The sequence below is a fragment of the Bicyclus anynana genome, chromosome 25 (assembly GCF_947172395.1).
Source record: "Bicyclus anynana chromosome 25, ilBicAnyn1.1, whole genome shotgun sequence".
Classification (NCBI taxonomy): domain Eukaryota; kingdom Metazoa; phylum Arthropoda; class Insecta; order Lepidoptera; family Nymphalidae; genus Bicyclus; species Bicyclus anynana.
Genome location: NC_069107.1, coordinates 4,676,102 through 4,704,049, shown reverse-complemented (window position 1 = coordinate 4,704,049; position 27,948 = coordinate 4,676,102). Strand labels below are relative to the sequence as shown.

Below are 27,948 nucleotides of genomic sequence, written 5' to 3'. Positions count from 1 at the left end.
TTTCCCGTAGGAATACGGGGATAATATATAGCCTTCCTCGATCTTACACTGAAAGAATTTTTCAAATAAACTTTTCAGCTTTATATATTAGTATAGAAGTATAGATAGGTAAAGTTTAGGGGGTAATGTCTGGATCTACAGAACCGATTTTGAAAATTATTTACCATTTTATTTCGGATTACTATTATCACTGGATTGCGAACTACGCGCGTGAAACCCCGAGGCATCGGCTAGTGTTGACTATTATAGTATTAAAATAATCCGGTGAGATAATAATAAATATAGTCATCAACTTTATATTACAATAGTATTAATTACTATAATAAAAGTCTTAAATAAAATTTTAATTACGATTTATCTAAACGTGCTGTTGTTCCTTTCATTTTTCATAAGTCAAAGTCAAAATTAATTTATTTCATTTAGGCTTAGTTTACAGGCACTTTTGAAACGTCAAGTTATGTCATGATTTAATGGTGAGAATTAAAGTTACAAGCACTTTTGAAACAATATTTTTTTCAATTTATGTCATGATTTAATGTTGAGAGTTAAAGACGAAATCTTAAAATTAAATTTACATAGAAATCAAGTCTTCTCAAAATTATAACAGACGCTAAACTCACAATAAAAAAATCATTAAAACGTTCTAATATTAAACATTACACCCTATAATTCTAAATTGTTTTTTGAACCAAACCTACAAAAGGTCCAAACGCGGCTTAATTTGAAAACCTACAAAAAAGTGTAGTTTTTACTATCGCTGAGTATTAGAATAATTACATCAATTATGTTGTATTTAGTGGGGACGCAGAATAACATCGGAAGTGCTAGAACAGCAATTACGCTTAACTGTAGTTTGTCAACAATGATGTGTATTGTTTAGTTTTTTACTGCGAACGAACGCGAAACGATACAGAAAATGTGGTGACAATCGTTGGAATTCATCGGAAAATTCTTTTGTTGTCACGGTCTCGAATTGCCAGATGTTATCAACATTATTGAAATAAACAAATATAATATAATACGAGAGTAAGATTCTGTCCGTGACTGTGGATTTTATTTTCAGACGTTGAATTTTAAATCCTGTAGTATTTTTCAGATAGCATGGGTAGGGTACAGTTAGTTTCGCTATTGAAAGTTTTACGATAATAGTACGTATTATGAACGTCATAAGGCAACTGTCGCCGTACCTATGACCGCCGCTTTTTTATGTTATTTCGATGGTCTCAATATAATTGAATATGCTATTTCGAAAAGGGCACATGTCTGACAATTTAAAATTTCCAGAAATTAAAAAACTAATTATTTTCCAAATCAGTGTATAATTTCTAAAAGTGTGTTAATTAGCCTTCGAAAAATTTTAAAACTATGTATTTTAAAATTAATTTTTTCATTTACAATTTTTTCGCTTTTTGACAATTTGTGTTGAAACAGTAAGATATACGTGATATGATATATAAATTTTTGTAATAGTCTTTTCACGAGATATCATTTGATACCCATATTGTAAGGGTAAGAAAAAAGAACAAACCCACCTCCCACCTTCTTTTCATTTACGGGCTTGAAAATTTATATAGCAGCCTATCACTACCACAATTCTGACGAACTCAATGACACCTCATATGTCAAAATTCATCGAACCTTTCGGGCTCTAGATTTTTCCAAAGAAATGGACATATACATAGACTCACATATGCATACACACATACATACGGTCGAAACACACTCTTCCTCCCTCCTTCTGACGCAGTCGGGTATAAAGCATTTGGTGACTTAATAATTATCTTCTTACGTCTAAGGAATTCCCTTCCATAGTCTATGTTTCCTGATTCTATCAACTTGGGTTTGTTTAAAACATGAATGAATAAGCATCTTCTAGGTTAGACCATGTCTACATTTACCTACAATCAGATAAATTCGTAGTCAATGTTTTACGTAAAAAGTAGTTACATTTACCTACAATCAGATTTTGTAGTCAGTGTTTAACGTAAAGAGTAGTTAAACTATTTTCGCTGGTTGTGTATAATTTTACTTAAATTCGTTAAATCATTCAGATGGTATTGAATAACAAACACGTGTTAAAATATTTATTGTGTTCTGTGTGTTGTGGTTTATTAGACTCAGAGCAATTAACTGAGCATAAAGTAACAGAAATTATGGTAAAGTAATTGTTGACAACTCAATCCAAGCGTTTGTCATGTTTATTATTACCCTTGTCAGAGCTTAAACAATAACAATGGAAATTAGATTCTTATCAATTCTCTCACCATCGCTGTGTTGTGTTAAATATAGTCACTCTGGAACCGAATGTCTGTTTGTAAGCTTGTTTTAAAATCAAAACTCATTTATTTAAAGTAGGCTTAGTTTACAAGCATTATATGGATGCAAGCATATTGTTGTAAGGAGCTGTGATAGCCCATTGGATATGACCTCTGCCTCCAATTCCGGAGAGTGTGGGTTCGAATCCGGTCCGGGGCATGCATTTTTGCTTTTATTTGTGTGCATTTTAATATCACATGTCTTAAACGGTTACATCGTGAGGAAATCTGCATACCAGAGAATTTTTATAATTCTCTGCGTGTGTTAAGTCTGCCAATCCGCATTGGGCCAGCGTGGTGGACTATTGACCTAACCCCTCTCATTCTGAGAGGAGACTCGAGCTCAGCAGTGAGTCGAATATGGCTTGATAATGATGATATTTGTAAAGAAGAGCAAGAGTAAACCAGAGAAGAGACGGCAAGAGCAGTTGCTCTTTAAAAAACCTTCCTGACACGGTGATTTCTTTTAACTGACATTGCGAATTAGCGACACTTAGCATCAATTGATTTTAATATCAATCAAATAAAATTAAGATCAAGTAATCTCACATGCCTACAGCTCTAACGGCTTGACAGCCGATAAAAGTGATCGACCGGCATGATGTCATTTGCAAAATAGAAATGTCCTCCAATGTGCGATAATGATGAGCCTTCAGGATAGGTAATGCATTTTTGCTTATATGAAGTGCACGTCTTAGAACGGCATGGTGAATTCAACCTCCATATCCCCTCTTCTATAAAAAAAGTCTCGCTCTGTTAAAATAAGCTGGTGATGGTGATGAAAAAAAAACGTAAACATTATGTAAACGCGTGGAATTCCTTTTAGGCGTGTCAATTTAGTTCAGTTTACATTAGAATTGGGTGAATTTCTAATATACATTTTAATGGTGGTCTGCAAAAACAGATCATCCCATTCGTATTGCTCTTAGCCAAGGCGACCTACATACACCATGTTTATGTCCCAAATAAAACTCAACTCCGTTTCGTAATGTCCAGGCCGGGAATATATCTTATAAAACATACATTTTCCATTTAATATACGTCGATAATGTTATAATGTAACAAGTAAAAAAGGCCGCCGTAGCGCAGTGGTATACTCGGTGGATTTACAGGAGGTCCTGGGTTCGATCCCCGGCTGGACAGATTGAGGTTTTTCTTAATTGGTCTGGCTGGTGGGAGGCTTCGGCCGTGGCTAGTAGTCAAACTTATACACTTGTTACTACGAGTATATACATGTATACATGATGTTTTTGTTGTTAGTTATATATTGAGACTAGTAGATGCCGCGCGGTTTCACCCGCGTGGTTCCCGTTCCCGTAAGAATACAGGGATAAAATTTAGCCTATAGCCTTCCTCAATAAACGGGCTATCTAACACTGAAATTTTTCAAATCGGACCAGTAGTTCTTGAGATTAGCGCGTTCAATCAAACAAACAAACTCTTCAGCTTTATAATATTAGTATAGATTAGTCACATATGAAATACAATATATTTATAAATACAGTAAAATGAAAATATTTCATATTTGTTGTAAGGACCTTGTTCCACGTAATAGTATACTCCCTGAATGGAGTCAATTGGGGTAAATAAGAAGCGTAGGAAAATGTAAATTGCCGTCTAACAATGAACGTAATTCAGTGGCGGGCGGGTCAAGGCTGTACAAATGTTATGGTTAGCCTCATCGCTATCTCATATGGACATACATGACCTTGAACCTGTCACACTGACAGGTAGACCAGCTGAGTAATTATAATAACAAAGGAAGCCTCCCCTATGGGGCTGACATGTTATTAATAATAGAAGTCCCTCATCATCATCATCATCATCATCATCATCATATCAGCCGATGGACGTCCACTGTAGGACATAGGCCTTTTGTAAGGACTTCCAAACATCACGATACTGAGCCACCTGCATCCAGCGAATCCCTGCGACTCGCTTGATGTCGTCAGTCCACCTGGTGGGGGGTCGGCCAACACTGCGCTTACTAGTGCGGGGTCGCCATTCCAGCACGTTGGGACCCCAACGTCCATCGGCTCTTCGCACTATGTGCCCCGCCCATTGCCACTTCAGCTTCGCGACTCGTTGAGCTATGTCGGTGACTTTGGTTCTTCTGCGGATCTCCTCATTTCTGATTCGATCACGCAGAGATACTCCTAACATAGCTCGTGCCATCGTCCCTCATATATATATCAAATAGTCCCTCATAACTTATAGAAAAAAAGGAAGCCCCAATAGAATACATGAAAAGTGATGACTTTGAATAAAATGAGAAAAGTTCCGTAGACTTTTTTTTATTCTTTACAAGTTAGACCTACAATTTAACCTGATGGTAAGTAAAGATGCAATCTAAGATGGAAGCGGACTAACTTGTTCGAAGGAGGATGAAAATCCATACCCCTCTCGGTTTCTACACGACATCTTACCGGAACGCTAAATCGCTTGGCGGTAGGGTGATAACTAGCCACGACCGATGCCCCAACAGCCACGCCTGGTCCAATTAAGAAAACCTCAATCAGCCCTACCGGGATTCGAACCCGGGAACTACGCCTTGTAAATCCACCGCGCATGCCACTGACCTACAGAGGCCGTCAGTTAAGATCCCTTTGCGTATTCTACTCCGGCGTTGTTACATCTGGCCCATACTTCTGTAGAGATGTGAAGCCTGGACTAGAAAGACGACATTAGAAAACGTATAGAAGCATTTGAGATGTGATATAGACACAAGTTGGCCTTAAGCTGGCCTCACAAAGTTTCTTGACGCATAAATAAAAATATTTTGAATAAGGCAAAAATTTAAAGAGAACACTGTACGTCTGTACCTACAACCATGTTTCTTAAAGATCACTAGACTGTAAATGAGGATGTAGACTAAAGTTTGTTATTGGATAAAACCTAAATATTTGCACAGCAACATTTTACATATGTAATGGTTTTTATAATAAAATAGGTATCTATACTATACCTACATGTTTCTTAAAGATCACTGTAGATATAAAATGAGGATGTTGAGTTTAAGTCAATTTGCATTCATGTTACCGGCATGAGATCACACAACATGGCTACGTACATGCACAATGAAATTATTGTATCAGTAAACAGAGCTATTAGCGCGACTGTGTTACATATACTGAAAAATTGGGCTTTGTGTACAAATTGGCAGTGTGAGGTAATCGTGAAGCCGGGTTTACATTAAAGGAATTATTTTCACTACTATACACACTTCCGCGTGGAATTTAGTTTTTCACAAATCCCTCGGAAACCATGGATTTTTCCGGGATAAAAAGTAGTCTATGTGTTAATCCAGGCTATAATATATCTTAATACCAAATTTCAGCTAATTCGGTTCAGTAGTTGAGGCGTGAAAGAGTAACAAACATTCATATCAACAAAATCATCAGTTTTCGCAAATCTCGGGAAACCTTGGTTTTTCGGGATAAAAAGTAGCTTATGTGTTAATCCAGAGTAAAATCTGTTTCCATTCTAAATTTCAGCTAAATCGCTTCAGTAGTAGCGGCGCTATAGAGTAACAAACATCCAAACATCCATACAAACTATCGCGTTTATAATATTAGTAGGATGTTAGCTTGGTCTGGTGTAAAGGCTAAAGTACTAAACTAAACCAAAAACTGAACACAAGCTTAACACAAACCTAACAACAAAAATATTGTACGAAATACCGCAAAAAATGTAAATATCTGCACTGATGGTGGTCAAGCAGTTACAACGCGAATTTTGGTTTTGTTCGCGCTGCGTATTGTTGGTTGCCATTGTTTTCCTCCTTTTTTGTCATTTTCACGACCTTGCGCTTTACCTACTGATAGTTAGTGGTCAGGCTTTGATATTATCGTAATTCCAAAAAAGAAGTCGCACAAAACTGTGTTAATTTTGTATACTTCTAAATAATTTATGCAATTGTACTTGCATATGATTTTTTTTATTGAATAATTATGATGCAAATGATCTGCTAAATATTTTAATGAAACCCATCTGATCAGGTAGACAGACTAGCATAAAAGCTCTCTGTTTTAAGAAACTCAAAACATAAGCTTTATCACAATTAAATCATTAAAGGCAGTGCCACTGGCGCAGATCCTGTGAAGATAATATAAAATAGTCCCCTCCAGACCTGATCTGATATAACCTGTATGTATGCCAATTTTAATCTAGATTGATTCAGCCGTTCTGGCGTGATTGAGTAACAAATCATTCACCCATTCATCCAAACTTTCGCATTTTATTATTATTGGTAGGCTAATAAAATTCTCTAGCAAATGATGTTGCACCGTCTGCTGAAGTAATGACCTTAGCATACCATTTATAATTCTGCCTACTTCTTCTTACCATATTTGCTCATCTCATTGAAAGTTAGCTGCCTAAATTATTCAGTAAACAGTTTAGAGGACATCTATTTCGAGTCTTAATATTTTGAATCAGATATAGGCGTCGTCTTTTTTAAAAGTTAAAAGCGAAAACTTCTTTTCATTGCTCGAATGATATCTTGTTAAACTTAATGTTGGGACTACTTATAGAAAAACGTTGCTATATTTTATTTAGATTCGTACTCATCTCTACATATAAATAATAAAAGGGGAACTATAGAATATCCCTGGCGAACTCTTCTTACTATGGAGGCTTCTCATTAACATTTCTTGAATAATAAAAATCTTAATGATTGAATTAGGTATAGTTTTATGTATATTACAGCAAATTGCAGGAAAGACCAGAATCATGAAATAAAAAGCCTGATACAGTATAATATTTTTAGAAACAATGGGTAATGCGTGACTCACTCACTTACCTATTTAGTCTATATATTTAGCATATATATTCCGTCCGTCCATCACTCAATACATTATTTTAGGAGGAGCTTAGATTGTCATCACGTACTAAAAATATAATTTCTTTTTGGAAAACATGACATAACAATGTGTTGACAAACCAAAATACTAATGGGCATTTGTTGAAATCATGCTGATTGGTAGGTGAGCTTATAATGCTAAATGGGGATTTACTCGAGCGTCGCCGTGACTGATATAATATTTGGCAGATTAGGTGATAAGAAAATTTATAATATAATATTTCCGCTTTCAGTGGTGGAGAAAGCGTTTATATATAAGATAAGATATAGATTATAAAGATTTTTATTAAATGGTTTCCCTGTCATAAAAGGAATAATACAAAATAATGTAAACAATAAAATTGTCGTCAGTGATTTAACAAAAAACAACCGTTTAGTTTCTTGTTGTGTTTTCCAAGTAGCTCCTGGTTTCCGAACCTGTAGTAATGTCACTACTGATAGGTAATAAACTTACAAAAGTGCTTACTAAATTTCAAATTTTGATGTGATTAATTTAATAAATACTTTTTTTTATTTGTCCATTACCGTATCAATTACTAATTTTGATTTGTCGTTAACCGCAGTTTCTAACGTTGGTTTGGGCTTCGTATAAGTATGTTTCCCACCTAGTTTTCAAGGTCGGGTTGATGTTTATAAGATCTAGTGCGGTGTTGGTGACAACGACAATCACTGCGCACGTCAATCAACCTGCCAGATGCGTTTTATGGTGTAAATATTTAGTGGAAACTCTACGAGTAGATACGATAATGCAAGCTTTTATTTAATTTGCCCTGATTCTCTTTTATTTAGGTAATAGCGAATGCACCACGGCTTCACCAGCGTAGATAAAGTATAGCTTATGTTAATCGCTAATATTGTAGATTTTAATTGGTATACCGAGTCCCACACACATATTATGCGTTGACTACTTAGTCTCCGACCGGAAAGCGTAGTCACTGCTGCTAACAAAAGCTATCAATTGGTGGAAAAAATCCGAAAAAAAAAAACAAATAAATTCACTTTTGCAATTATTATAATATATATGTATAATCCAATGAAAATCTTGAATAGTGTCGTAAAGGTTTAGCTGTTTACAAAATGCCGGGTTATTTTTCACATACATCGATCTCCTATTAAAAATTGGATGCACAATCAGCGACCAAAAAATTGGGGACTTTATTTGGTGTTTTTTGGGTGGTGGTTTCAATGAGTGCCAAACACAACTTCTTGGCACTCAATTCAAGTAGTCGCATTTGCAAATTCAACTTTAAACTCGATCCTTGAGGTTGAATTCGCTCTGAATTTGGTATTTTATTGAATATTGGACTATATTTAAAGGCCTTTTCGTAAAAATTTCTTTACCAATAATTCTAAAACAAACAAAGCAAAATTGGCCAGTTTTTAAGTGAAATTTTCTACGTGATTGTGCGTCCTTTTATTATAAGAGGTCAATGTTCACATATTATAGATTGCGTATTTATGAATATACAATCTTTACACATAAATATATACCTAACATATAGAAAGTATTTTGTATGTACAGTGAGACATCATTGTGTATATTTACGTTAGCTGTTGGAATTTTTCCATTAAATTTACATACATCAGGTTTGTTTAATGTAAATTGGCAATCATGAGACATCATGCAATTACATGTAATAATGAAATCTAAAAATATAATTAGTGTGAGTTTTATATACTTCAACTTCACTAATATTGATGCATCATCATCATTAACAATCCATTTTCGGCTCACTGTTGAGCACGAGTTTCCTCTCAGAATGAGAGGGGTTAGGCCTTAGTCAACCACGCTGTCTAAATGCGGATTGGCAGACTTCACACACCTAGAGAATAGAGAAAATTCTCATTCATGCAGGTTTCCTCACGATGTTTTTCCTTCACCGTTTGACACCCGTGATATTAATTTCTTAAAATTGATGCATATAATACTAATATTACGAAGATGTAGGGTTTGTGGTGTTTTCAGGTAATCTCTGGATCTATTAAACTAATTTTGAAAATTCTTTTACCACTAGAAAGTGTGTTAGTTATTTATATTTCTATACTTGATTCTATATTTAATGACATTTACTCTAACTATTAATCATTACTTACCCGTATAGTAGGTTGGTGATTATTAAATATTTTTATCAAAACACATACTCTTAATTTGCCTCTAACATATTTGTCACTTTGTGTGTGTAATATCCCTATCACCTTGATTGACCCTATAGGAAATGCTAAAGAAAGTTAAAGGTCAGGTTAGGTAACAATGGTATGAATACAACCGGAAAAGTTTCAGATTAGTGTATTGAGTTGTTGCTAAATCATTTCGAATGACTGATGGTCTTTAAGCTTCCTGAGGAAATAGGTACTTCTTTGACAGTGCTTTGATAACAACAAGAGGTTACCAACAAAATGGATTTAAGTAATGTTCTTGTAAAATACGTGAAAATTGTACTTCAATTAATTCACAGAGTAACCAGAGTGAGTATTTACAAGTAATGTACTGAAGCTTGTGAAATCCATAAAAAAAAAACTTTTTTTTACTGTTTTTAAAATATTTAAAAACATAAGACGCCATTTTTAACCGACTTCAAAAAGGAGGAGGTTCTCAATTCGGTCGGTATTTTTTTTTTTTTTTTTTTTTTATGTATGTACACCGATTACTCAAAGACGCCTGGACCGATTTCAAAAATTCTTTTTTTGTTTGAAACGGTATAGTCCCCATTTGGTCCCATTGCCATCATGACAAGATCTGATGATGGAATCCTGGAGAAATTGAGGGGAACTTTCGAAAATTATATGGGTATCTAGTGTGTTCGTAAACTTTTCCATTTAGTACCTTTAAGAAATACAAAATTATGAAGGTTTAAAATCGATCTCATGATGGAGTCATAAAACAGACGAAGGAACTCCTTGGCGATTTACTGCAGTTATCTTGTGTTTGGGCTTGATTAATTTGTATTAATGAGAACTTTCCACATAGATAGGTTGTGACTGTCATTTAGGGGTTTGGTGATGAAGACCAAGGACAATTAAGGGAACTCCTTAACAGTTTACAGTAACTACCTTGTGTTTGGCCTTGATTATTTCGTATTGCTGATAACTTTCTACCTAGATGAGTTGTGTCTGTTATTAGGGGTCTGATGATGAAGACCAAGGTCAATGAAGGGAACCCCTTGACGGATTACGGTAGCTACCTTGTGCTTGGGCTTGATTAATTTGTATTGCTGAGAATTTTGTACCAAGATGGGTTGTGACTGTCACTAGGGGTCTGATGTATTCGTTTGAGATGAAATTTTACACTAAAAATTGAAAAATAATAAAAATTTTAATAAAAAAAATACAACCGACTTCAAAACCTAAAAACGTACCCACTAAACTAAAAAGCGAAAAATAACATCATAATATGTTCTACCTGCTGATCAGTATGAAGTCGGTGCTTCGCCGGTGTTGTCTTAATTTAAGCCATTTCTGACAGGACCACATGAAACAACACTGTCTGCAAAATCTAAATCTATAAGATATGCTCACATGGCTTGAATTAATACATCACCGGCTTAGCACCGCCTTCATACTGATCAGCAGGTAGAACATATTATGATGTTATTTTTCGCTTTTTAGTTTAGTGGGTACGTTTTTAGGTTTTGAAGTCGGTTGTATTTTTTTTATTAAAATTTTTATTTAGAATAACACAATCAAGTAGTAGTAGTAGTAGAAGAACACAATCAAGCTTTTGTTAAAATTTTTGTCTGTCTGTTTGTCCAGGTTAATCTCTGGCACGTCTGAACCGCAAGCTATTTTTTATCTCGGAAAAATCCATAGTTCCCGCGGGATTTATGAAAAACTGAATTTCATGCTAACGAGTTTGCGGGCATCCGCTACTATGATCATAATTAGGGATGATTACCCCGTGACCTACTGCGCCAAAAACCTCCCCCTAGCGCTGCGATTGCGATAGTGCTGTTTACGCCATTTTCAACCAAGGAAAAACTGAGAGAAGGTTATCAATTCGACGTGTATAATTTTTATGTATGAACACGCGTAACTTTTTACCAAGTTGTCCGATTTTATTATTATTTTTTTTTTTGGAAAGGGTACCTATACTTCGAAATTCCCATATAAATTTGGAACAAACAAATTCTAGAGGTAAGAAAACAGGCGATGATTGATACCGTTAATTGTAATGTAAAACCACGCATAACTTTTTATAGAGTCGTCCGATTTTGATAATTCTTCTTTTACTCGTATTGCATAGGCTTGGCTTCAAAGTTATTAGTAGGTGGGTGGATATCATGAGTAGGTACCTAGATGACATTGCCCAGTTGACATTATGATTTTTGTTACTAACTTGGAACCATGGATTTTTCCGGGATGAAAAGTAGCCCATGTGTTAATCTAGAGTAAAATTTATTTTCATTTCAGATTTCAGCCAAATTGCCGCAAAATTGACAAAGCTTCATACAAACTTTTATCCCCTATTTTATTGAGGGTAGAATTGATCAAAAACCTTTCTTAGCAGATGCTTACGACATAACATCTACTTGCGTGCCAAATTTCAGCCCGATCCATCCAGTGGATTGGGCTGAGCGTTGATAGATCACTATGTCAGTCAGTCACCTTTGAGTTTTATATATTTAGATAGATTTTAAGAAATACGACAATACAGTTATTGATTTCATGTTAATTACATCTACTACTAGCTAACATACATCAATGTTAGTGAATTGATCGGCTGTAGTAAAACAGGAATATACAAGCACCTATAGTAAACACCGATACAATCATTTGATAAATAGCTAACATGATTGCTTATATGAGTCAATAATTTGAACCTAAAATGATTTAACCCTAATGGATTGACGAGGTCAGATCACGATCGTTACAAACATTACTGTCAATATACTCGTGATGTGAATGAATAACTCATGAACCTGTTAAATGCGGTAAATATTTTATAAAGCCCGCGTACTTTGTACGCGTGAATTTCTGTTTTTTACAAATCCCACGGGAAATATGTATTTTTCGGGATAAAAGTAGCTAACATATAATAAAAAAAAATAATAAAAAAGCCTTTTATTTCTTGCATAAATTTACAGAGTTATGTTATTATTCTAAGTTAATTTGGTTAGTAAAACTTAAATATATGGTAGTACGTTAGTAGTTCTTTTATTTTGCGCAAGAACCCCAGAATGGGTGAAGGCCTTTTTTTTCATTTTTTTTTTTTATTTTTTATTCTTTACAAGTTAGCCCTTGACTACAATCTCACCTGATGGTAAGTGATGATGCAGTCTAAGATGGAAGCGGGCTAACTTGTTAGGAGGAGGATGAAAATCCACACCCATTTCGGTTTCTACACGGCATCGTACCGGAACGCTAAATCGCTTGGCGGTACGTCTTTGCCGGTAGGGTGGTAACTAGCCACGGCCGAAGCCTCCGACCAGCCTCCTCCAAAGATGTCCAATTGTCTCTGTCCTATGCTATTTGGTATGGGCCAGCTGCTTTTTTAATTTCATCTTCCCACCTCGCCAATGGTCTTCCTCTGCCTCTTTTGCCTTGTGGGCCTCTCCACAAAGTGACTTGCTAGCTAACATATAAGCTACTTTTTATCTCGACAAATAACCTCCTCCATAGTCTTTACCTTGAAATCTCATTAACATCTATTTAATCGGTTCCAGAGATTAGCACGGACTCACAAAAAGGCAGACAAACAGTCATCACGTAATCCTTATACAAAACAAGAGTGAATAGGCACCTTCTAGGCAAGCGTGTCCCATCTTCGACTGTATCTACACTTACTATCAGGTTAGATCATGGTCAAACGCGAGCCTATTTGCTTAAAAAAAAAATACACCGTCTTCTTTTATACAGTTCAACTATCTCTTCTTTGGCCTTCTTCATTCAAGAGGAGTTCTTGTGTCCTTTCGCCAATTACTTGCAAGTACTTCAAATTGTGTTATGAGCTTAAAATGTTAGTTAACCTCAACAAAGGCTTAACAACGCTCCAGTAATATTTAATACAAATCATACAAAAGAAGCCGGTCAAGTGTTTAGCACGATGCAGATAATTGGAATACACTGATTTGTGTTTTGTGTTTGCCATTGTGAGATAATAATGTATGTCAATACACGAGTTAATGGAAAATAATTAACGCCGTTGAATACAAATTAGTGTTGATCCTTGTTTATAATATAATACCTATTTATGTACCTCTACTACGTGTGTACAGTTTGTGCGAATTATCTTGATACTTACCTCGAATGACGTTTGTTTGTGGTTGTGAAGGCAAAAACGTTTAGATTTATTAGACCGGCTCTGAACATTTGGCTTTAACCAAGGTTTGGCGAAAAAATGGCTGCAGTTATTGGAATACTTTAATAAACTGCGTATATCGCTGTCAAACGCATACAAATTACACGCATATACGCACGCACGCAACGCATATAAATTACAAATTACAGTGTGATGTTCACATGTGATGTTCTAATGTTTAAAACTACCAAAACTTAGTTTTATTCGTACGAACACACAGGATTATGTCGAAATTTCGGTTTCGGTTTAAACTGAGACTGAAGCCGAAATTCGGTTACGATTTCGGTCCTTCAATGATGACAACTGTGATGCTAACGCTACTTAGCGCCCTCAGGCGGAGTGAGAGTTAGGTTGAGTTTTGAACCAGGTGTAAAGTTAATTCGCACGAGTTATAAAGCACGCACAGAACTCGGGACATTTCTATATGTGATCGAAAAGATCGTAATAATTATCTACGACAGAGAAAACAATAAAAATACTATACAATAGAGGTACTCATAGATGAGCGACTTTAATGGTGCCCATTAAATGGTGCGTTTAATTAATGTATCCTTTAACCCAAATAGCACAATGCAAGTCTCCTTGGTTTTATTTCAGAATTATCATCCCGTAGTAGCACTACACGTAATGTTATCTATAGTATTTGACTATATCAATTATGGTAATTAAAGGCCTTCGTGTTAATTCATGGTGATATTTTAAACATAGCAACAGCTCCATAGTTGATAGGTGGGATTCAACATCGATAGGTCATGGGTTGAACGAGCGGGGCCGTTGGACTATATGTACAGGCTTTTCTTAGAGTAGGACGCCATCATTAACAATCCATATTCGGCTCACTGCTGAGCACGTGTCTCAGTATGAGAGGGGTTAGGCCTGATTCCGCCACGCTGTAGTCATCGGTTTGAATCCCGCTCGTTGGACTACCTATATAGGCGGATGTACAGGCTTCATCATCATCATCATTAACCACCTATATTCGGCTCACTTTTGAGCACGAGTCTCCTTTCAGTATAAGAGAGAGGTTCGGCTTTAGTCCACCATGCTGGCCAAATACGAATTGGCAGACTTCAAGAACGACAATAATTGACAGTAGAAACCATGTATAATATATATTTTTTTGTTTAATAGCAATTTAACACATGACCGCGATCTCACCTGATGTTAAGTGACAACACAGTCTTGATACCACAGCAATAACAGCGCCAGAAAGGTTTAAGTAACACTCAGCTTTGCTCGTCTAGATGGATAGTCTGTGTTGTATAAAATACATAGGTTCTGAAACACTTCAATAGCCCGACGAACAGCGCCGGCCCGAAGTAAATTTTAGAATGGAGCGAGATCCAATTATGGCGCCTCTCCTGTTTGCTCGTAACATTATACTAGGGACATTTGAAAAGTTCGTAGCCTAAACTAATATAGACAATCGAAAAGAAAGAAATTTCTTTTATTTTTCTTTACCATTTTGGCGCTCTCTAGGATTTGGCGCCTGGAGCGACCGTTCCGTTCGCCGTATGAACGGGCCGGCCCTGCCGACGAATATAGCCTCCGTGGAGTGGTATGGTTGGTGGATTTACAAGACGGAGGTTCTGAGTTCGATCCCCGGCTGGGCCGATTGAGTTTTTTTAATTGGTCCAGGTCTGGCTTGTGGACGACTTTGGCTGTGACTAGTTACCACACTACCGACAAAGACGTACCGCCAAGCTTTTTAGCATTCCGATGTTGTGTAGAAACCGAAAGGGGTGTGGATTTTCATCCTACTCCTTATAAGTTAGCCTGCTTCCATCTTAGATTGTATAATCACTTACTTACTTAGGTGAGGTTGTGGTCACGGACTATGTATTGCATGCAGTCTGTATTGTTTGAAACGCGTGGGTTCTTATGAAACACTTCCATATTCCGATGAATATAAACTGCAAAAATCTAGTCGATTTTACTGTTCAGCACATTAGGAAATTGATTGTTATAAAAATGACCCGCGGCCCGGCTAATAAGGGTAAGTGGGTAGTGGGTAGTGGGTAGTGGTAGATACAGTGGTGTGGGTACTGGGTAGGCGGTACTAGTTGTTGCTAGTATAGGAGCGGCGTTGACATCATCTGCCGTGAGGTCACCGGCTGATGTTTGCTTGCTTGCGATGCATTTTAATGGGCGCACTTACTTTTACAACATTCTGTACTCGTCGGTGGCGTGCAGTAGGTTTTCAACAAGGGTAGGGCGTACAACTTTTACAAAATGGAAAATTTGCTCTTCAGGAAGGGTTCGTAATGCGTCTTCAGGGTAGGTAGTGCATTTTTACATTCAAGAAGTGTTCGCTACTGGTACTCGTATATGCTAGGGTGTGACTGTTTTTTATACGTATTATTATTATATAATAATAAAAAAAATAAAAAATAAAAGTTGAAAAAAAAGGTTTGAGTGTGCCCCTTTTGCCTGTTTTTTAATGAATCGAAAAACACTAAAATGGTCTACCGGATGGAGATGATTTATTGTATGTACCTTACTAGCAGCCGTCACGCAGTTTAATCCGCGTAGTTCCCGTTCCCATGAGAATACAGAGATAAAATATAGTCTATGACACTCGCAAAAAACGTAGCTTTCTATTGGTGAACGAATTTTCATAATCGGTTCAGTAGATCCAGAAATTACCCCTACAACCTCTCAAACTTTACCTCTGTAAAATATTAGTCGGTAAAAAACAAAATGTGACTTAATATTATATGCTTATTTATATCGATAAGATAAGATTAACTTCAATTTCAGATGCAGTGTTACAATGCAAATACTATACAATAAATGCAAATACTTGTACCTAATAACTTAGTCATTATCTTATTATGGGACGTAGACTTAACGTAGAAAAAAAATCATTTATTTATTTCAAGTAGGCTCAGTTTACAAGCACTTTTGAAACGTCAGTTGACTATTTGTAAAGATTCTACCACCGGTTCGGAAGGCAGGTTCTGCTGAGTAGAACCGGCAAGAAACTCGACAGTTGCTCTTTACAAACTCTTCAATCATTGGCGTGTATAGATTAAAATGAAAAAAATGTATTGAATAGATCTGGAGTAATTTAAAATCTATTCTTAGATATGATTCATAAAAACGGAACACGGCAGCAGTGCCTACTTAGGTGTAATTGCGTCTAATTATACATATACGTATATACGAGTACTCACATATACATATGCAGTACCTATGTTGTGTGTAACCTTTGCATTCGAATAAGAGCGAACGCACACTAACGACTTTTTATCTTATGTCTTTTCTTACACCGTAATGTCATTATTATTTTTTTTTAATTATTAAATGAGCTAATACAAAGCCAAGTCACATCTACGGAGAGTTATTGAAATCCCGGACCCGGTCAAGCTTCGCTTTAGCTTATGTGCGCTTTTTCCTTGCATTGCATTCCATTTTAGGGAAGTGGGAGGTTTAAAAAAAGATAAAAAGTAGCCTATGTCACTCTCCACTTAAAAAATCACGTCAATTGGTAACTCCGTTTTGCCGTGAAAGACGGACAAACAAACAGACAGACATACACATTCACATATATAATAGTAGTGATACTCGTATTTGCTATATTCCATTACCATTTGTCTCTCTGTGTGATTGTCGCCTAGGAAGAAATTCTAGCTCACATTTGATCAACTTTCAACCTTTACTTATAATAAATCTGTAGAGAGGTAAATTCTGTACATCAAATATATATCCAAAATAACTATCAGGGAATGATAAGTGATCGATACTGATTCCAAAAATGCAATCAGTAAAATTTTTGTCTATCTGTCTGTATTTTCGTTATAGAAACAAAAACTAGTCGACGGATTTTATCGAAACTTGGCACAATTATTCTTCATACTCCTGGGCAGGTTATAGTATACTTTTCATCACGCTACGATCAATAGGAGCAGAGCAGTGAAGGGAAATTTTGGGAAAACGGTTACTCCATCTTTACAGCGATACTACTGTAAGGGCTTAACCGAAGTCGCGGGTGTCCGCTAGTAAATAATATAAACTAGCAATGTAGGTACACAGTGATGTACACATCATCGATGTGTACATAATTGTGTACACTGTGTACCATAGATAAATGCATTCCTTACCTTGAGCACTCATTGCTTGTGCAGTAGGTAGTGAGAGTTGCATAAAAATGAATACCGACTTTTTGTTAAGCGACATGTCGCTAAAACAAATGCCTTCTACACATGCGGCGTGGAAAACGTTCCACCTATCATTGTGTTACGTAATAGATAGTTGATATATCTATTTTTATTTTCATTTCAATCTCAGAAAGCATTGGTGTAGTACTTGTCTTGTACTTACAAAAGTATACAGTATGTACTAGTAGGTAGTGTAATAGGCTACTTAAATATTGTGTGCAATCCAACGATATTTTATAAAGACTAGAGGAAGCCCGCAACTGCGTCCGCGTGGAATTCAGTATTTCACAAATCCTGCAGAATCCACGGATTTTTCCGGGATGAAAAGTAGCCTATGTGTTAATCCAGAGTAAAATCTATTTCTATTCCAAATTTCTGCCAAATCGCTTCAGTAGCCGCAGCGTAAAAGAGGAACAAATATACTTACACACTTACACACAAACTTTCGCCTTTATAATATTACTGTGACATACGAGTAGGTAGTGCTACCTACTCGTATATCACTATCATTATTAAAGAACAGGCTACTTAAATAATGTGTGCAATCCAACGATATGTTACACTAGAGATAGGGCACTGACACATCAAAACTGAGGCACTGGACAAATGTGCATAATTGTCTTAGTTTCATTTAGTCACTTATTAAACAACGAAAGTTATTTTAATAAATAATAAGAACCTAAATATTGTATGCAATGGCGAGTAGTGCGTTCAGGTACTGTAAAAACTTTATACTTCTACATAAATATGTAATGGAATTAAACACAAAATTATGCATGTGTGCGCTCAGTGGAGTAGCTATATTCGGAAGTATAAAATGTCGTTGTGTGCAACCGATATATAAAAAACTGACCTAGGTACCTGGTTTTTCTCACATCGTCGTCATCAACCCATATTCGGCTCACTGCTGAGCTCGAGTCTCCTCTCAGAATGAGAGGGGTAAGGCAAATAGTCCACCACGCTGGCCCAATGCGGATTGGCAGACTTCACATACGCGGAGAATTAAGACAATTCTCTGGTACTCGTATACAGGTTTCCTCACGATGTTTTCCTTCACCGATTGAGACACGTGATATTTAATTTCTTAAAATGCACACAACTGAAAAGTTGGAGGTGCATGCCCCAGACCGGATTCGAACTCACACCCTCCGGAATCGGAGGCAGAGGTCATATCCACTGGGCTATCATAGCTCACATGCCACATTACTGTAGGAATACGGGAAAGAATCGTAGCCTTTGACACAAATAACTTGGCTTTCTCTTGGTAAAATGATTTTCGAAATCTGTTCAGTAGATAACCACCACACTCTTTAACTTCATATCTTTATAATATTAAAAGTACCTATAGATATAAAAAAATGTAATAAGTTATCAGCATACCAGAGGACCTAGTGGCAATTTGATACTGTGACGATCACGTTAACGTAAACGCGAATTTCTATGGAATTGAAACATCGTTATCAACTTTTCAAAAAAGAAATCTATATAAATTTGCGTTTACGTTAACGCGATAGCAACAGTATGAAAACATTGAAAACTCCCACTAGGCACACTGAATTGTTGATAGTTAGACAACTTTAACTTTCCAAATCTTATATAAACTTTATACCTAATCCAGGTATTTTACTAAGAAATCCGTCACATCATGCTGAATGCTTGAATGCTATAAAAATTTAGTTCATCGAAATACCGAAGTTAATTGAGGTTAATTAACACCTATTTGTCTTTGTGGTATTGATGGCCGCTTAAATTACACTCGTCAATCATTGCTAATTAGGTTATTAAAATAAAAAGCCGTGATAGCCCAGTGGTTATGACCTCTGCCTCCGATTCCGGAGGGTGTGGGTTCGAATCCGGTCCGGGGCATGCACCTCCAACTTTTCAGTTGTGTGCATTTTAAGAAATTAAATATCATGTGTCTCAATCGGTGAAGGAAAACATCGTGAGGAAACCTGCATACCAGAGAATTATCTTAATTCTCTGCGTGTGTGAAGTCTGCCAATCCGCATTGGGCCAGCGTGGTGGACTATTGGCCTAACCCCTCTCATTCTGAGAGGAGACTCGAGCTCAGCAGTGAGCCAAATATGGGTTGATGACGAAATACTTTTTTACCGTGCTTTTCTTTTCCGACTTTTGTTATGTCTATATATAAAATAAAATTCAAAATTCGTTTATTTAAGTAGGCTCAGTTTACAAGCACTTTTGACACGTCAGTTGACTATTTGTAAAGATTCTACCACCGGTTCGGAATGCTGGTTCTGCTGAGATGAAACCGGCAAGAAACTCAACAGTTTGCTCTTTTTTAAACAAATCATACAGTGTTAATTTACAATTGAAGACAACATTGCAATTTCTTAGTTTTAATTCCTGTGTGAAAATGGAAGCTGATCCAATGGCCTCCAAGCGCCTTCATCTTTAAGGAACTCATCAATAGTAACTCGACTAAGTGAAAGTTAAAGGTTCATCATGAAATATCGAAAACCGTTTTACGTACAAATATGAAATTTGGCAGGGAGATAGTTTATAGCTAGTAGAAGCAGAGTAAAGATATAGAAGTCCGCTAAGAACGGATTTTGCGAATGCGTTGGATTAAGGTTAAGGGTGGACGAAGTAGCGGGCGTCCAGTTCTTCAACCGACTTCAATAAAAGAGGAGGTTCACAATTCGATTCGTATGTTTTTTTTAACGTTGTTACCACAAGTGTTAGCTTTTAGCGATGTCTGTTCTGTGGTTGTTACATACAAAAATACAAATTTTTTCCTCGTCTTATTATAAATTTAGATGCAATATTCAGGTATAATAATAACCATTGAAAAACAAACATTCTATCCAAAACGTAGGAAGTAACTAACCGTGCGCACTGCCCAAAGGATGCGTTCAATTATCAGCAACTATTTACAATATGCGTCGAATGACGACTGACAACACTAACTTGCAGTAAAGCTGCCTTTGCAATAAGAATGTAAAAGATCACTCTATGCATTAGGTAACTGTTGAAACTAAAAAAGTTTTTTCTATAATAATCCTCGATCTAAACAAAAAGAGTTTTCTCTAAGATTTTGACTTATAAATATTTAAAGTTTAATCGAATCAAGCGTATTGATGATTTGGTACATATCCCGCGGTGTATCTCATACAAAAACCTTATAGCTTGGCAAATTAGTTGATGATCGGCGCGGTCCGGGAGGGAGGTAGCGATGTTCCGTGCGCAAGGCTTCATATCCGCGAAGTCCTTCCCTCTGCTCCGCGCGCTCGACTTCACACTCGTGCAATCCTTCCCTCTGTCCCACGCGTTCAACTTCACACCCGCGCAAGCCTTCCCTTCCCCCCTTCCCCCGTCGCCCGCATATCATGGGAGTATCATCAACGAACTTGCCACTCTTCATCAAAAGTCTAACAAAAGAAAATTGACCAATTTTCTGTTCAGTGAAATAATCAGATAAAATAAGTAAGTTTCCCGCATATCCTAGGAAATATATTTAGCTAGACAATCTAGATTTATTTTGTATGTGTCCATATTTAAATTCGTTTATAAATCGATTCAGTAGCATCAAAATAGCTACGAATAGCACGAGAAAGAATTACGAGTATTTAAGTGACAAACCTTAGAGGCTTTTAGGAAAAACATGGTTCCCAAACCTGGCTTTCTAGTGGAAATATAATTTTGAAAATCTGTTCTATAGATCCAGAGATTACCTCCTACAACACCACAAAACCTCTTTAAAATATCTTTTACTATATAAAAATAAGTCGGGTTTTCCTTCCTGACGCTATAATTCCAGAACGCACGAACCAATTTACACAGTTATGCATTCGTTGGAAAGGTCTCGGGCTCCGTGAGGTTTATAGCAAAGAAATTTTAGGAAAAATTTCAACATAGGGTAGAGGTAGTTGAAATTTTACATCGAGTTTCACGCAGACGAAGTCGCGGGCGTCCGCTAATTAGTGTTATAAAAATTTTATGCTTGTTCATTTTTACTCCACGCGTCGACATGTCTCTTGGCTCTTTGGTAAAGCCACAGCCTAGCAGAGCCCTAACAAAGTCGACCCAGTAACCCCGCGTAGGCATACCGAGCGTTCCACGACACAATTAACTATGTCATATGTCAGGTGATGGCGTGAAGTTAATTTACGACACTGAGTCAATTGAGACTCCCACGCGCTGACCTCACTGTTTTATGTAAGACGTATGACATAAAAATACCTGAAGTGGTGGATTTTTTGCGCATCGCACAATTGCGTTGTAGAACTGAAGCCTGCTACGGCTAGATACACCTCATTGAATGACTGAATGTGTGTAATGCTCCTAAGTTAGTTAATACGGTAACCAATTATTGAGTTTTTTTTAATAAAGAATATTTGCTATATATGCCATATATACCCCTCGGTGAGTGAGTCCGTTGAGCTATTGAGGTTTGGAGCGTGATGGCCTCAGACGAATTATATAGGGACCTGACTAGCTGAACATTAGGTACCACTCTGTCAAAGATTATTAATCAATGATCTTATAAAAACTTTTTATAGAATCGATGATTTATTACTAATGTTTACGGTGTGTAAAGAGCTCCCTAATAATGGTTTGTTTAGTTGAATGGCATACAAATTTGTCTACAACTTCTGGTTCACTAAGAATATACGTTTCATTTATAAGTATTTCGGCAATATATTATATCGGCATAAAAAAGACGCTTCATATTTTGAGGGCCTGGACTCTTGAAAGATGCGGACTTCCAAAGTCACCATAATCTAAAGTCTATAATTGGCTACCGCATACGTACCGTACTTACGTATGGTTACGTATGGTTTGACGGCCTCCGTGACGAACTGGTATACGCGGTGGATTTACAAGATGGAAGTCCTGGACTCTGGACTGGGCCGATTGAGGTTTTCCTAGTTGATCCAAATCTGGATGGTGGAAGGCTTCTGCCGTGGCTAGTTACCACTCTACCGGCAAAGACGTACCGCCAAGCGATTTAGCGCTTGGGTACGATGTCGTGTAGAAACCAAAATGGGTGTTTCATCTTCCTCTGACAAGTTAGCCCGCTTCCATCTTAGATTGCATCATCACTTACCATTAGGTGACATTGTAGTCAAGAGCTAACTTGAAAAAAAAAATGTAAAGCTGACGAATATTCAGCCTTCGTTAAATGAAGTATATCTGACAATCGCAGGCTTTTGGTCCATTAGTCATACTTTACTTTATTTAATTACCTACATGATACGTCTTAGATTGAGAAATAACTAAGAGTACATCGCTCGAGATTAAGTTTTTTGGCGTGTCGTCAATAAATACGCTATTAAAATCATGTCATTGATTTTAATGTTTGCTGAGTCAACACATATTAACCTTGTATTTTAATGAGTAATCATATTAGTGTATATTATAACGCAAACGACGTTTTTAAAAGCATCTGGTAAAAAATGGCGTCTTATGTGGTCCTAGATTAAAGTTCTTGGTAGAGTTAAAACCTCAGACCAATTATTGTATAGGACCTGCCTCGCTAGACGTTACTTTTCTGTCAAAGTATATGATCAACGATCTAATGCGAATATAAAAACTGTCTCTATAGAATTAATGTTAAATAGTTGTAATCGAGTTCGTCGGTTATAGTGCTCAGTAAAAATACCTTTTTGTGTAATTGAATGGTGTAAAAAACGGGCAAAAACTTCTAGTTTAGTATAAGATATATACCAAACCAAAGCTTGTTTTCCTCAGAAAATGACAGACAATTTTGTTCGTGACTATGAGTGCGATACAGGTCCTTCTATAATTGATCTGAGGTTAAAACAATGAGATTAATGGTTTTCACTGCGATATCAGCAAGTGCCTAGTGGCAGTTTGATACTGTGACGATCGCGTAAACGTAAACGTGAATTTCGAAGGAATTGAAACAGCGTCATCTAGTGGCACTACTGCACAACTGTTTCAATTCCATATAGATTCGCGTTTACGTTTACGCGATCGTCACAGTATGAAAACATTGAAAACTCCCACTAGGCACTCAGATGTCAAGTGACGATGCAATCTAAGATGTAAGCGGGCTAACATGGAAGAACAACGACATTGTATCAGAACGCTAAATCGCGTTGCTTCTTTGCCGGAGAGATGATAACTAATCACGGACGATGTCTGTCAGCCAATTTAGAAAATATAAAACCATATATTGCCCCAATATGGGAATCGAATCCAAGACCTCTCTGTTGTGAACCACAGAGGTAGTCAAAGCAATTCACTGCAGTAAGCCATTAAAATAGACTGATGATGATGAGTAATGTTTAGAAACAAGCCAGAGTAGTAGACTCGTGTATTGTATGTATGTATAATGTACATTATTATTACGTACACACCACCTACAGTTGTCCTAATAAGTTCCTAAGCCTAAGGTTGCCTGGAAGAGATCGCTACTAAGCGATAAGGCCGCCTTTTGTATTCTACTTTTTTATGTTTCTGTTTTGCTTGTTTTCTTTTATTTTTGTGGTGTACAAATAAAGAGTATTAAATAAATAAAATAAATAAATATTGAGAAGTAAAAAAGTGTGTCATCATTGAAAATTAGTTGGTTAATGAATGAACCTAGGCAATGTTCCAACACTTCCAAGATCTATCATCGACGTAGTACAGCGGTACATCCGACCGTAGTTCCGCGCAATCGTATATTAATAGATTCATATCACACTATGTCACCTTGTAGGACACCACGTGGATTTTTTCTTTAATAAAGAATAGTCTGCTAGTATTGTACACGCAGTTTCACTAGTTCTCGGTCTTGCGGGGAATTAAATATGGCCTATGTTACTTCTTGATTCCCCATTGGTGAAAGATTTTTTAAATCGGTTCAGTAGTTTCAGAGCCTATTCAATACAAACGAATAATCAAATCTTTCCTCTCTAGAATATTATTACCTATAGTGCCAATAACCATGTTTTTATGTATAAATATTAGGAACCATGGAATTTTTCCGTTTTTTTTGCCTATGTGTTTGTCCAAGGTATTGAGGACTATCGGACGCCCGCGACTTCATCCGCCTTTAGAACTCCTTAATCCGGCCATATCCGGATCAAAATCCGTTCTTAGTGGATACCTACTAATTATAAACTACCTCATTGCCGAATTTCAAGCAGTTTTAGAGATTACGTGATGACCTTTCATTTGACCGTCATTGACGATCAATTATTTTCACGTTTCTGCAGCACCCACGACTATAACTGATCGTGTATTAGTTACTGCGTGCATGACGGCTCGACTTATGAAACTTCTTCGCTGCCGTTTGCGCTGGAGAAACGTGAGAATAATTGACCGTTAATGGCTGACTTTAAGATTGTAGCCGCGAACACAGACATAGTATGTTGTACGTTTGTATAGCTTGTCTTTCTAATATTTCCAATCGATTATGAATTTCGATCACTTATGCATGCGTGGGAGCAAAGACATGTCTCCGTACGCTAATAGGGACTTCCTTACTTTGTCGCTTCGTACACTTTCTATGGACTATTTAATTGAAACGATCCTTTAGTTTTCTTTGATAACCGTTTGGTCTATTCTGGGTTAGGAGATCGATTCCGGGCATGCTTTTATGAATGTTGTAGTGATTTTGAGCGTTCATATATTTCTCTCACAAAGTTTTCTTTTTTTGTTAAAAAAAAAGACTCTTGAAAAGAAAGCTTCATCGATAAGATTTCATTTGCATACTATTGCTTATATAGTTTACCTTGCTTATTCGCCCGTGATTTCGTCCGCGTGGAATTCAGTTTTTCACAAATCCCGCGGGAACAATAGATTTTTCCGGGATGAAAAGTAGCCTATGTGTTTATCCTGAATAAAATCTATTTTCATTCCGAATTTTGGCCAAATTGATTCAGTAGCTGTAGTGTAAAGGAGGAACAAACATACACACACACTTATATTTTTAATATTAGTGCGATATGTTTGTTTATTCTATGTAAACACACTCGGACCAAATACACATCGAAAATATTTCACACCACTATATATGGTATGTGTCATTACACTACACACAACTATATACTATAATTTGATTCGCAATGTACATACGTGTAATTTTTCACAGATTAACATAACAAGCACATCGCTTAGACCTGTTACAGTGAATAACGAATGCAACATTGAAACATCGATTCTATAGAAACAGTTTTTATACACGCGTTTGATCGTTGATCATATACTTTGACAGAAGGATAACGTTTAGCGAGGCAGGTCCCTATATAATTAGTCTGAGTACACATAAAAACAAAGACTTTTTAAGTTAATAAAAATAATGCTAACAGAGTCACAGGTGTATGTTTCCTTGCAATAATTCCGATAACTCGCATTTGACCTGCCTGATGAATTTGGGCTCCAAATCGTCTACCCTTAATGAAGAGAGGTTTGCCTCTGTGCTAATCTAATGACAATAAAAGTCTGCCCTAGTTTCTATATCTCCATGTGTTGTAACTCGATTGCAACAATTATATCTGCACCAACTGTGTGCACACTGCTTGATTCTGATAAGAAATGGCATGAAACAGTGTTTGCAAATTGGTTTTCCAATCGAACGTTTCCATTTTTTCCTTGTTTTTTACTCTAAGTGTAAGTTGTTTTTTACTCTAAGTCCTTGTAAGTTTTTGGCGTAAACATTAGAGTTTATGAGGGAGTAAGAGTAATAATAACTTAGATAGGCATCACGGTCCATAGGGATTTCCTAAAATGTTATTTTTTGCAGTGGAACTAAGTGCAATTTTCTCGCAAATGTTTGAATTTTTGAGATCTACTATCTATCTAAGTCGTCTAGAGATTTTTCTTTCATTGAATTTGTCACTGATATATGGAAAGATACGGCAAGATGATAGTGATTGTTACACAGGCAACCAATACCCTAACCAACCAACGTCGGAATAGCGTTTTAAAACGCCCTTTTATAAGGGGTTTGTAAAAATGGGCTGATGACAAACGATATCAATGCAATATTCCAAATTTGGTACTCATCAAAGCTCGGCGCACTCAGTGCTATTATGTGATTTGACATAACCTTATACTATGATGTATTTAGTTGTATTAACCTTGAATTTTTTGTTTGTTGCAGGTGGTTTAGAAGGCAAATACAGGGTCGCGGCGCCAGAGCTCATGCAGGACACCTTCATGAGCGACTCCGAGGACGAAGGCGGTAAGTTACCCACCATCTTAACCAATAGCTCATTATTCGACATGTCCTGTAAGTAATTTCCAAACTTCACGATGTTTGCCAACCATCATATCCAATAGTCTGTCCTGTTATACATGTCCTGTAAGAAATTTCCAAACTTCATGATGTTTGCCATCTACTTTTGCTGATCTAAATGTCTACTTGTGGCTGAAAACTATATAAACTAAACCAAGGATCAGAGTCAAAGATCTTTCTAATTAAGCCTATACCTAATGAAGATTGTTTAGGGTAATTCGTAATAGAATTGGGTAAAGGTAGCTAAATTTTTCAATACAATGTTCAAGTTTCGTAATGCACCCTGGAGTTAGAACGAAAGCGCTCTGACCGACGAAAGTCCACAAATGAAGGAACAACTATTTCAAATTGGTCAGACAGCACTGGCCGTTGTAAATGGCACAGAGTCATCAGAGAGCAGCAGCCAACGGTGCAAAAAGCGCAACTTCTACCAATCAAACGAGGCAATAACCTCGTGAACTAGGGTGACTGATTGGGATTAGTCATATCAAACTGTAGATCAGTTAGAAAAGAAGCAATAATGCAAATAACATCATCGGGCCTTAAATTGTATGTACGGTTTCCAGGGGAAGTGGAGTGTCCGATCCAGCAGCAACAGCAGTACCGATACATGAACAGCGAGGCGGGCACTCTGAACCGCGCGCGGCCGCTGGAGGACAGCGTCACGGACGGGCACCTCTGGCCGAGCAACAATGACAGCCGCGTCGCCACCATCGAGCGACAACCGCTCGACATCGGGTGAGTTGCGCTACTGTCGCCATCTATTGTTATTTTATAGTAGGTTAGGCAGGTACATTGTAGATCATCAGCACCTGTGTCCGTCTCACGTATGCGGCGCCGACCTGCTCCGCGTACCAGAAGAACCGGCTCCAGGTCCAGCAGAACAAGCGCTTGCGCCTTGTCACCGGAGCTCCAAGGTACGTTAGGAATGACGTCATTCATCGGGACGCCCACCGTGGAAGAATTCGTCCGAAATCTAGCGCGCCGTATGTTCGTGCGCGCAGATAACGGTCTGTACCAACACCTCCACGTCATCGCACCGCACCGCGAGAGACAGCCAAACGAGCGTTCTCTACCTCGCGAGCTCCTTCTAGTAGCCGAAC

The 27,948-nt window shown here is 37.1% G+C and overlaps 1 protein-coding gene across 1 annotated transcript in view; it reads left to right on the top strand.

Annotated features, from left to right (window-relative positions):
• LOC112044040 (ankyrin-1) overlaps nucleotides 1-27,948 on the top strand; it is a 228,559-nt gene that overhangs the window by 168,100 nt on the left and 32,511 nt on the right. The window contains exons 18-19 of the mRNA XM_052889378.1: nucleotides 26,711-26,791; nucleotides 27,412-27,583. Coding sequence (XP_052745338.1) covers nucleotides 26,711-26,791; nucleotides 27,412-27,583 — 253 coding nt within the window. The remainder of the gene's footprint in view (nucleotides 1-26,710; nucleotides 26,792-27,411; nucleotides 27,584-27,948) is intronic.